This window comes from Pituophis catenifer, unplaced genomic scaffold (assembly GCF_029215685.1).
Source record: "Pituophis catenifer annectens isolate HBS135680 unplaced genomic scaffold, rPitCat1.0.hap2 SCAF_1, whole genome shotgun sequence".
Classification (NCBI taxonomy): Eukaryota; Metazoa; Chordata; class Lepidosauria; order Squamata; family Colubridae; genus Pituophis; species Pituophis catenifer.
The window spans coordinates 45091418-45104318 of NW_027256881.1; the positions used below are offsets into that span (position 1 = coordinate 45091418).

At 33.5% G+C, this 12901-nt stretch overlaps 1 protein-coding gene across 1 annotated transcript in view; it reads left to right on the forward strand.

The window, feature by feature from the left end:
* The window catches only part of SYT14 (synaptotagmin 14), a 56553-nt gene that overhangs the window by 29100 nt on the left and 14552 nt on the right, over nucleotides 1-12901 (forward strand). The window contains exon 3 of the mRNA XM_070948634.1: nucleotides 9767-10035. Within this exon, the coding sequence (XP_070804735.1) occupies nucleotides 9767-10035 (269 nt within the window). The remainder of the gene's footprint in view (nucleotides 1-9766; nucleotides 10036-12901) is intronic.

Below are 12901 nucleotides of genomic sequence, written 5' to 3' on the forward strand. Positions count from 1 at the left end.
AGTATTTGAGTTTCATCTTCAGGATCTGGCCTTCTAAAGAGCAGTCAGGGTTGATCTCCTCTAGGATTAACTGGTTTGATCGCCTTGCAGTCCAAGGGACTTGCAGGAGTCTTCTCCAGCACCATAGTTCAAAGGCCTCAATTCTTTGATGCTCAGCCTTTCTTATGGTTCAACTTTCACAGCCATACATTGCAACTGAGAAAACCATAGCCTTGACTATATGCACTTTTGTTGGCAGGGTGATGTCTCTGCTTTTTAGTATGCTGTCTAGATTTGCCATGGTTTTCCTCCCCAGGAGCAAGTGTCTTTTAATTTCTTGGCTGTAGTCCTAATCTGCTTGGATCCTAGGAAAATAAAATCTGTCACCAACAAATAGAAAATACAAAACTACAACCCTAATCCGAAAAACACCTCACATAGCAGCAGAGAGTATTGTGATAGTATATTAGAGCATATTTATACCAGAGTTATTCTCAAGGATAATATTAATGCTATATAAGACTAAAGCACAATGAACCTAAGACCATTATAAAATAGACCAAAATCCAAAAATAATGTTTTTTGAAATACATAACTATAATCTAAAAAAGTGCAGCATAATGAAATAGGAAGCAAGGAAGGTTATCATTATAACCAGCTTAGTATTTTGACTGAGGCAGTACAAAACCTAGCTATTGAGTGACTGATGTAGGATATCAAATCTTTTTTTATTTTTTTTACAAATTAATTTTTTATTTTTGCTATATAAAGAAAGAGCAACAGTTTCAATATCTATATAAACAGTATATTGTCTGGTTACAATTTAGTTGGAGCAATCAACATCATTATAGTAATAATGTTCCTTAATAGTAGTCCTACAATAACAGTGTTTTCTCATCATAATAATAATACTTATTAATTGTTAATACTAATTCATATTAATAGTAAACATGTCATAATTCTCTCAAAGTAAAATTAGTTCTCTTATAATTTACATTGAAACTTCTGTTTTTGTTAGTTAACCATTGATAAAACAAATCCCATATTTCAGAATATTCCATATCTTCCTTCTCTTTAATTTCAAGTGTTAGTCTGTCCATTTCTGCACATTCTAGTATTTTTTCTATTATCTTCTCTTAAGGGATCTCCACACCTTTCCAATGCTGTGCAAATACAATTCTAGTCGCTGTTAAAATATGTAGTATTAGATACATAATCCCTTTATTATATTTTTCTGATATAATGCCCAACAAAAATATTTCTGATTTTAGATCTATATGTTCCTTTATCATTTTTTCTATCCAAGTATGTATTTTTGTCCAGTATGCTTTTGCCTTTGGGCACGTCCACCACATGTGGTAGTACAAGCCTGGAATCTGATTACACTTTCAACATTTTGCAGACATATCTTTAAACATCTTAGCTAGTCTTGCTGGTGGGAAATGCCATCTATAAAACATTTTATATAAATTTTCTTTATATGCAGTAGACATTGTTAATATATAATTTCTATCCCACAGCTTTTGCCATTTATCCAATTCTATAGAATAACCAAAGTTTTTAGCCCACACTATCATTGTTTCCTTTACTTGTTCTTCTTCCATTCTAATGCTCATTAAGTGGTTATAAATTCTTTCAATTAGTTTCTCATCAGTTCCTGTTAAAATCTCATCCAATTCTGTTGGTTCTTTGTAAAAACCATATGTATTAATGTCTTTCTCATATCTTGATTGTATTTGTACCTGCAACCACCATGCTAAATCTATCCCTTGACTATTCAGTTCCTGTTTGTTTTTCAGTTCTCCTTTCTCATTCAAAATCTCTTTACATCTTATAATTTTTTCCATATCAATCATATTTGGATGTATCAATGCCTCCATCACAGAGAGCCAGACTGGTATTTTCAAATAGTATTTTTCCTTAATTTTTGCAGATACTCAGAACAGAACATTTTTAATATAGTGTCCTCGGATATATTTGTGTATTTTGTTTTTCCCATACCATAGGAAGGCGTGCCACCCCAGTTGCAGATCATGTCCCTCCAAAATAATTGTCTGTGTCTCAGAGTTATCCATTCTTTTAACCACGTAAGTGCTGATGCTTGGTAATACAATTCCCAATCTGGCAACCCAAAGCCTCCTCTATTATTAGAGTCTTGTAGCAGTTTCAAATCTTCTAAAATAAATTCACAAGTTGCTAGTCCAGTCTTCCAGCATGCTTGCATAACTGGGGTGAACTAAGCAAACATGGCTGACTGTAAGATAACATCTATCCACTCTAAATGAGTTCAAATCACCAGAACTAGGTGGATTATATCCCAGAAATCTGAAGGATCTGGCAGACATGACCTGGGAATCACTGAATCATATTTCTGTAGAAATTCTCAGTCATCCAGGTCATAGTTGTCCCAAAAGTGCTTTTTCAGGAGGCAACTGGTCTTTCTTGTTATTTTTTTCTTTGAAGACGTTTTGCTTCTCATCCAAGAAGCTTCTTCAGATCTGAGAGAATAGTGGAAAATGGAAGGATTTATATTCCTTGCAGACAGCTGATCATTTGCATCCTTTTAGAGGGTTGTTGAAGCACTTGGAGGTTTATCTGTGTCCTCTGGGTCACCTGAGTAGTGCTCCTGGTTCCTGTAGTCTCCATTCTCCCCCCCCCCCCCTGAAATCCATTCCTACTCCCACACCATTCAAAGGGTGTTCATCCCAAATTGTATAGCTAAAAGTCTGTAGAGATTCTCAGTCATCCAGATCATGGTTGTCTCCTACTTTTTCAGGAGGCAACTGGACTTTCTTATTTTTTTTCCTTGTTGTTGAAACATGTTCAAAGAAAAAAACAACAGGAAAGTCCAATTGCCTCTTGAGCTGGATGACTGAGAATCTCTACAGACCTTTAGTTATACAATTTGGGATGAAGACCCTTTGAATGAAGAGGGAATCAACCTATTCTCCAAAACATCTGAGGGCAGGACAAGAAGTAACAGATTAAAACTGATCAAGGAGAAATTGACCTAGGAAAAAATTCCTGACAATGAGAACAATTAATCAGTGGAACAGTTTGCTTCCAGAAGTTGTGGTTGCTCCTCTACTGGAAGTTTTTAAAAAGAGATTGGAAGCCATTTGTATGGAATGGCATCAGGTCTCCTGCCTGAGAAGGGGATTGGACCAGAAGATTTCCAAGATTCCTTCCAAGTCTGTTATTCTGTATTATATCTTTATCTCAAGATCACTTGCCAGAAATGCCAGAAATGCTCAGTTAATGGAATTTTAGCATACCTGCTTTGCAGCAATGCAGGAGCAAGGATGTATCTAAGTACTGGATAAAGAATGCTTTTCTCAGCTTGGGGGAAGGTGACAGTATGTAAATAGTTCACTAGTTACCATACATCCATTACCAGCCAAATTCTGTTATTCTGGGACTTTATTTATTATTTAATTCAGCATGATATTCCATATCATTCATTATTTGGGTGAGTGTTTGCTAAACCTGATCCCCCCCCCCCCCCACCAAACATTAAAAATAGTACTGAAAGTCCAAATGCTGTAGGCTTTTGTTCTACCACCAATTTCTAGTTTATAAGTGGCAAGCCTGTTGGGAAGAACTGAATTGATCAGCCTCCAAGCTCATTTTTGAATTGTAGGCACTCTTATCTCCAATCTAATCTGGATGTTGGCTTTCCTGTTAGGGTCACAAAAGAGAGTTCTTAAACATTTCATTTGCACTGGCTCCAGTTTGTTCTTCTTGGAATAAATTTCTATTTGCACCCCTTCTAAGTTTTGAGCCAAAGATTTTGCTTTAATGAAGTTGGTAGTAAATTGGTCACCTTTAGCAACAAAAGAGTATTGAAATTTAAACAAACAAACAAACAAATGCAGTATTAATAGCCTTAGGTACTAGATGTGCTTCATCATGTGTACTCATAATTTGGAATAGAAGACTATCACGAGATATTTGAAGATACTGACTTGTTTGAACCAGTTCCCCTCTATTATCCAGCTTTTGTTCTCATGGCAAAAACTAGAAATTGTTTTGAATTGTTTTGAAATTAGGTACAAGATGGTTTTTCTTGCTTATAGCTCTTTTAAGTTTCATAGGGGTCCATGATATAATAGCAGCATTGTCTGCATGAAAAAGTATGGGGATAGTATGTCCTGCTATTTTGGTGAGCGTGAAAATTAGGATTATATAAAATATTCATCGGAATTTGTGTGTGTAAATAATAAATCTCAGTCCATGGTGGTATATGTCTTCCTCAATCTCTGGTCTTCTACCAGAGGCCTTGGAGTTTTAGGGTTCTCTGTAATAACTTAACTGTTCCTAACACTGTACTCTTCTGAACAGAGAACTTTGACCCTGTTACTGGGATCTGTAGGAGCCACTCTGCCAGTTTAGGAGTCAGAGCTCCTACGGCTCCTACCACCACTGGGACCACTTTGATTTTTTTATTCTCCACATCCTTTTTACTTTCTTTTTCAAGCCCTGGTATTTCTCAAGCTTCTTATACTTCTTCCTTATATCTAATATATCTGTTGAGGACAACATTCAGCAATACCTTTAGCAATACCTATTCCATCTCATTCATATTACCGTGTTCTTTCACTTAACTACAATTTTTTTCCTCCCTAACTTTTGAATATATATAAAGAAAAGAGGAGGAGTTTAATGTTCCCCGTAATACTCAGAAGAAAATATTGTGAGTAGTCATTATGCCTTTGAGACACTACAGAAAATACTTATCTAATATTGTTTCACAATTTTTGGTTAAATAAGTTTGCGTCTTTGTTGATATTTGCATAGAATTGGCAATGGAAACATTTTAAAATTTGTTAGAGCAGATTAATATAATACTTTGCTTGCACTAAGGGAAAGAAAATCCATTTGTTTTTGTCTTTTTGTTGCCAGATTAGTTCCAAAATATAACAATATATTATAATGGAAAAAATAAAACTGGTCATAAGAGACCATTGGAACATTTTAATAAAATATAAAATCACTTAGCTTATAAATGGAATAAAATCTTTTTGTTTGTTTATTTCAGAATCATTATTCCCACATTTTACAGCTGTAACTATCAGATTTCTTAGCACTTAAGCTACTCATCAACCACCTTCAAATGGCTTGATTTACAAGCTGTGTAAAACAGTAATTTCAATTTACGCATCAAAACATTTTCTACCAATGAAATCGTTTCTTGCAAGTTTAATTGAGGGTTGAGGGACAAACCTACATACCATATATTATTTTACAAAAAATAAATTTTACAAGAGCAAGTTCTTGACAATACCCTTAATGTAGATTCATATGCTAAGGTTTTTCGGGAGAGATGTTCCCAAGATTCTTCCCCCTTCTTGTTGACTTTCCCTGCTGCTAATTAGCCAATATTAATTAATTGCATTGGTGATGAAGATCCAATTGATTTTGTTTGTAAATATCTGTGAGTGAAGTGGGGAAAGAGTGTGCTAAAATCTAGATGCAGAATAAATATTTTCACATTTAATGCAGAAAGTTTAGGGATAAGAAAATGAACTGGAAATTAAACTGTTTAATTCATATCATACATAGTACACACTTCTTACCAATTTCAATATTTTCACTAATGAGGTAGTTTTTATATGAATTGCACTGAAATGGCTGTCCTTGTTCCTTTCAATAGAATATTTGTAGCTCAGGATTGAACTGTGGAATCCTTGGTGCTCTCTGAGGTTGGTGGTTTTCTTGCAGATGTTTCATTACCAAATTCAATGCTAATATGATAATATGTAGCACTGATAATGTTACCTAGTTTGGTACCAAATCTTCAAGAAAACCACCAAGCTCAGAAAGCTCCAAGCAGCCCTCATTCCTTTATTCTCTCTTCCTTTTTCATTCATTCTGCCAATTTCTCTTTTCCTTCTTCTCCCTAGTATAGAATTGATAAGTAATGGAAAAACTTATTATATCATGTCTTTCATAACTAATTTTCTAGCTTTTGGTGAAGTTTTTTTTTTAAAAACTAAATTTTAATTTCTTTGGTTAAACAAATAAGAAACTGTCATAGTATTTGTTATACTTTTTACATTTTAGCAGATTTTCCAAACAAAAAATAGCTAAACAAATCCCCATTTTGACTTTTATTCCTCTAAGTAGGCTTTTGCATATATTTTATTCATTCACTGGAGTTTCTCCAGAAAAAAAGTGAAACTAGTCACAAGTATATACAGTAGCCAGGATTTTCTTGTTGTTTTTTTTCTAACCACTTAAAAGGATTTTGTTGAATATTAAAAATTATCTTATTTTTTTAAACAGCTAAATAATTAAAATCACATAAAACCACATTATCCATGTTTTGTGTTCTCTTATTAAATTGCAGCACCCACATCTGGGACAGCTTTGGAGATTTCAAAAATCAGGTTTGAGGTAGAATTTGGCTTGTAATACTATAGCTTGCCAACGTTGACCCTAGGTGGAACTTATTTCTGGATAATTCTTAAATTGTTTTTGCTTATTAAGTTACAACTACCACAATATTACCTGCTTTCACTTCTCACAACACATATTGATTTTTCTCACTTTGTAAGTTGTCTTTCATATTTATTATTTTCATTGGGAAAATAGATTTTATAAGTAAAACTTTTGCAAGTGGAACCTGAGATAACTCTTTCATTATAAGACATCTGCATATACTTGTGTAATTTCACTTGTATATTTTTTTTGTTTGAAAAGAAAGGGGGAAATAAAATGTTGCATATCTTCATTAAATATTTATCATTGATATCCTGTACACTTGATACAGAGCAGGGTTATTTGGTGAGATGAACACCAAAAATATTAAAATAATGAAAATTCCATTTACACTTAGTACACTGGTGTAGCATAGTAGAAACCTCTGTGGATATTTAATATTTCAGAATAAAGGATTTTGTTTAATTTTTCAACATGTATTTCATTTTATGTTTTATTTAAATTGTTTTAACATTTGCTAGAAGCCCCTGAAGGATTAAAACTTTTGAAACTTAGGTTAGATTAAAAATAGACATGAAGAATGCTGCATAGAAAGAATAGTAGAAAAAGGGAGGCCAGGGGTATCAGAGTATACCACTGAGAATGAAAATAGGCCTGATTACAAAGCATTACTTGCAAAAATAATCAAGCTGTACAGTGCTAAAGAACTGTAGCTGATAGAAACAGGATGATAATAAATAACATGTATGTCTTCATATACTAATTTAAAGAATAAGAAAAAAACCTCTTAAGTTAATATGCAAAATGGGATTTGATATAGCTATTCTTTAGCTAAAAGTTTTGATTTACCGGTACTTACAATAATAAGGAAACAGTTTGCAGATGTTAATGAAACAAAAAAAAAAATAGTTTGCAAAAACTGAATATTAGAACAAAAATAGGAAGCGATGACAGAGACCTTAGGGGCACTGCGAGGCATACAAAATAATTGACATTAATGTTCTGCTTTTGGAAGGAGCTAATATGGAAGACAAAATTAAAGAAAAACTGAACAACTGAACATTTTTAAATTGAGGGGACAGTATGGAGATTACAGTTTAAACATTAATGCTAATAGTTACAGATCATTATTTTTCTCCTGCAGAAAAAATATTTTTTTTCTATACTATTTATTTTTAATGTAATTTTCTACCTTTTTCTATCTGTTGTTTTTATATATATGTTTTTATCTGATTGTTGTGCTCACCCAGAGTCACTTTTGGTGAGATGGACAGCTGTACAAATTTGATTAATAAAATAAATAAACACAACCCTCCGAAATTGGCTAGTATCATTAATAGTTTCTCATACTCTTTTTTTCTCCAGAGAATGGACGTCTTCTGGAGTATTATCTCAGGCAAAATTTAGAAAGGACTAATATTTGTAAAGTGCCAATAATGGAGTAGCTTGAAGCCATTTTGAAAAGTTTAGTCCTCTTTTAGAATGACAGTTAAAACTGCAAGAACTTGAGTCAAATAGGCAGAAAGAGCTGGAAAGTGCCACGGTCATGAAAGTTCATCATTAGTAAATGAACAGTAAAGATCACACCCAGAGGTAAAGAACTTAGATAATGAAAAGATACTTTTATTATCTGCCGACTGATGTTAAGCAGGGACCTGCTATTTGCATTAACCTATAATAATCATAGCCGTTTATCTTCTTTGCCTAAAACTGTATAAGTATGCTGCAAAATTGCAAACCTGCACACTTGCTTTGTGGCACCTGCTCCAATACATCTCTGTTCTTTTGTACAGAATAAAAATTGGATTTTGGTTCCTGTATTTGAATGTATTTCATTGGCAAGTGAATAAACCTAGTGTTGGGCTGGGCCAGCACTAGGAGTCAGTTATTGTTGACAGTACATACCTTTTCAAAAAATAAACTTTCTCAAACATTTTAGTTGAAACTCTCATTATATAAATCCTAGATAATGATTTTTTTAAATTTTTTGTTTGCTTGTAAATGGGTAGGAGAATGGTAAATGTTCTGCATTCTTAAATGGATTTCTCCATATAGATTTGCTTGATTATTTCTTAGAGTACCTTCTGTGTCTCCTGCTTTAAACTATATTATGGTACGCCACACTGATTTGCAAACTATAAATTACTGGAAGATTATTTGAGTTTTGTTTAATGTTAAATTGAAGAATTAACTATATTTTTGTTAATGTGCTAATTAATTTGATGAGAAATTTAAAAAAATTAAAAAAGAAATTTAAAAAAAAAGAGCCTGTAGTACAGTGGACTAAAGCACTGTAATTAACATCTGCTGCTTGCAATTACTGCAAGTTCGAATCTCACCAGGCTCAAGCCTTCCATCCTTTCAAAGGTAGGTAAAATGAGGACCCAGATTGTGGGCGCAATAAGCTGACTTTGTATAAATATACAAAAGTATGAAGGCTATTGCTTAACGCATTGTAAACCGCCCTGAGTCTCTGGAGAAGGGCAACATATAAATTAAAGCAAAAAAAAAAAAAAGTTTTTGAAAGAAATTATATGCTTGTTTTTAGATATGCATATTTATGTGTAATATATCAAGCGATTTATTTTAAAAGATGCAGCCCTTTTATTGTAATGGAGATAGAAGGTGGAATGCCAGTTCAATGAGTATAAATTTTAAAGTATCTTATTATGCAGAGTTATGTTTTTAATTGGGTAAAAATGTTTCAGTTGATCCATTTCAGTAATTAATTAATAGCATAAATAAAATCATTTATGATCATTTGGGTGTGGGTTTTGCCACAAAGACAAAAATCTTTAGTATACTTTGCAAAATCAAAACTACGACTGAATGTAGGATCAGGACATGCGCTAAATAATAATAGTCAAAGAAGCTTTATACATATTGATACCGTGTTTCCCTGAAAATAAGACTCTGTCTTATTTTTTTTGAACCCTGAAATAAGCGCTTGGCCTTATTGCCATGCGCTCAAAAGCCCGATTGGACTTATTATCAGGGGATGTCTTATTTTGGGAGAAACAGGGTAGGTACAAACTTATTATTCAAGGCACAGTTAAAATATATCAGAATGTACTAATGGTTTCTATTTCATATACAAGGTCAAAATATAGTTGAACAAAACTATTAGCAGCAGTGAAAATTAGCAAAGGTGGACCATTTTGGAAGATTGGGCAAACAACACTTATCTGGATCTGTCAGGCCTTAGTAAGTTACATGGAGTAAGTTCAATGCGTTTCTTTTTAAATCAGAACTCTACTTTGAATAAGGTCTAGCCAAACAAATCCTTTGCCTACCCTCTAGTCATATTACTTACAAAATGAAAGTCTATGCTGTCATTTCTTCACAGCAGACTGTATTCAAAGAATGAGACAAACACCTCCTCTTGATGAATTGCAGCCTCCACCATACATGGATGATAGTGGCTCTCCGCATCTCTCCTGTACACCTTCTGAAGTTGGTGAGAGCAAATGTGAATTCTCTCAGTGCAGCAACAGCCCAAGATGTTCTTATAAATGCCCAAGTGAAGGAAGTAACGGGCATGAAATAGAAAGTTTCCATAACAAAGGATATGAAGAAGATGTGCCTAGTGATAGTACTGCTGTCCTTAGCCCAGAGGTGAGGTAAAAAAAAAAAAAAAAAAGTTCCCAAAACTGTTTAGCATAAAATGAAGCATGAATTTTTTAAGCTCTTTTCTATTATGTATTGACAGGTATCCATTGATTGACCTACGTATGTGCTTTCTGAAAAACAATTTTAAAAACCCTCATTAAACATTTTTTCTCAGGTTAACAGAGATGTCAAAGGTCTTTTCTGTTTACAAAAAGAAGGCCAGTGTAAAAGCAATGCTTGTAGTGCATAGTAAAGTCTTAGAGTGTTCATATTGAAGTATTAAGGTCTAGGTCCTGTACAAATATACCATAGGATAAGTAGAGCTCCTGAGCTAAGAGTTACATTTCCCTACTTTATGTGCCCCCACTGCTCTACCTCTTTTCCTGGTGCATTTTCTTGCCATTTTCGAACAGGAAACTCATAAAAGTTCTTAATTTTATGCCAGATTGTATATTTATCACAATTTGCAACAAAAATAATACAACAAAATCTTGTTGACTATATGGTATTTGTCTTCTTAACACCTGTTAAGACAAGTATTAACAAAATGTTGCTTACTTCTGTCCTCTTGCATAATATGCAACCCAGTAGGATGTCACACCAGCTGACTTGAGCTATTCTCAAAAAGCTAAGCAGGGTATGACTTGGTTAAAACTTGGATAGGAGAGACCTGAAAATCCAGGGTTATAGACTAGAATGGAAATTATAAAATATCCTGTTAGAAGGCAGCGGCAAACCACTTCCCTTTGTTGCCTCAAAATCTATGTAGGTATGTCCACAAAATCACCAGAACTCAAGCTGAAGTAGATAAAACATTACCGTTTACATTTACATAACAGGCTGAGATTTGGAGTTCAGCCTTAAGAAGACAAAATTATCATACATACATACATACATACATACATACATACATACATACATACTCACTCTTTAACTTCACAATATTTCATTTAAAATTAGGCCTATTTTTCTTTCCTTCCTCTAAATGCATATTTTGTAAAAGATACTCAAGGAATTAAGGAAAGTTGGACAAGTTGTCATTCATACAAGTATCCAGAGGCATTTGTAGGATCCAGCATTTGTATCAAAATGGCTTTACATTATACAAAATCTGTCACTTTTGTTTATATATGCAAAATCATGATTTAAACCTGCCTGCCTGCTTCATAGACACAAAATTCAGATTATCACCACCATTAACTTTTAAAAGCTATTCACATAAAAGTTTTATTGTGAATATCATCTTATCTAATTTTTCTTTTAATTTTCTATTTTTGTGGTCCTTGCTTCTATGTAATAACCAATTTGACCAAATTTGACCATGCAATTTTCTGTTTTATATTTATATTTATTTTGTTGTTATAGCAATCAGTATAATTTTGTTAAAAACAGTGTGTTTTGTTATTCCTTATTGCATTTTTATATTCAGCACAAATACTGCAGCTATGTGAAATTTTGATAACTGTGTGGCTTCATGAGAGAAAAATTCATAATCCATAGAAGGGGAATATTATCATTCAGAATCAGAATACATTGATTGCTCTAACCATGGATTATAAAACATAGTAATCATCAGGGCTGCGCAGAGCTTTGAGGAGATGTTTTGCATCAATGAATTTTCATAGGAAAAAAATGTTTTGAAGCTGCTTTGCGAATCAACATGCATGTTTCTAACAGTGAAATAGCTGCGTGAATATGTCAGCTAGCAGCTCTTAACTAGAAGAGTCTTCCTGTCTTCCAGCAACTAGAACTGTTAGATAAGGCTTTATGTCAACACAAAAATTACAATATTAATTAATTTCATAAATAATGATAATCCAAATTCTACAAGTTAACTAAAAATCAAGAAGCCCTCATTCTAACTTTAAAATACAAAATAAAAATGCTATATTTCATTTAGAATTTAAGAAAATTGCATTCCCTAGTGCCTAGTACATATCTTTATTAGGATCAAACAAATGGTATGGAGTTTCTGTCCTGCAACAGTTAAGCAACTTAGAATGTACACCACAAATCAAAAGCCATGTGAACAATTGGCAGTGGAATAAAATATATATGCAGATATATTAGTAGAGATGTGCACATGTTTTGTTGTTATTATGTTACAACCCGAAATGTTCTATTCTGTCCTTGGAAACGTCATTCCAATTTTGAGGTTGGAGGGGGGTGCATTTTGATCCTATCAAAATTCTTGAAATGCACTATATTGAGGTAAGAACAATTTATTTTGAATCAGACCTATTCTAATACGGTCAGAATGAGCCATTCCGATAATGGGACAGTTTAGATATTTGGGGAGTGGAACATTTCAATCTCAAAATGTTTTTTTACATTTCTAGCAGAAAATACTTAAAGAATAAATGATCAATTTATACATCTCTTTGGTTTAAACACATCTCCTGTAAAACTTTAAACTTTCCCCTCTGTTCTAAGATGCAATAAGACTTTGGATATTCTTTTTCCCATATCCCATTTTACTTTTTTTGCAATCTATAAAAGTATATTTTTGTTGCTGTGCATATATTGTCCTTAATAGATTGTTTGATTGCTCTATATGTGAAATAAACAAAAACTTTGTATAATGCAAGGAAAGATATTATTTTGATATTTTTGGAATATGTGTGTGTGTGTGTGTGTGTGTGTGTGTGTGTGTGTGTGTGCAAGTTTTGGTGTATTCGGGTCTTTTCCCATGTAAGATTGAGCGTATCTTGGCGACGTTTCAACGAGGTCCCACTCGTCATCTTCAGGCTGGTGTCTTCGGCTTCGTGCTTGTGCGAGGAAGCACGAATTTCCTCGCATAAGCACGAAGATGAAAACACCAGCCTGAAGATGACGAGTGGGACCTCGTCGAAACGTCATCAAGATATGCTCA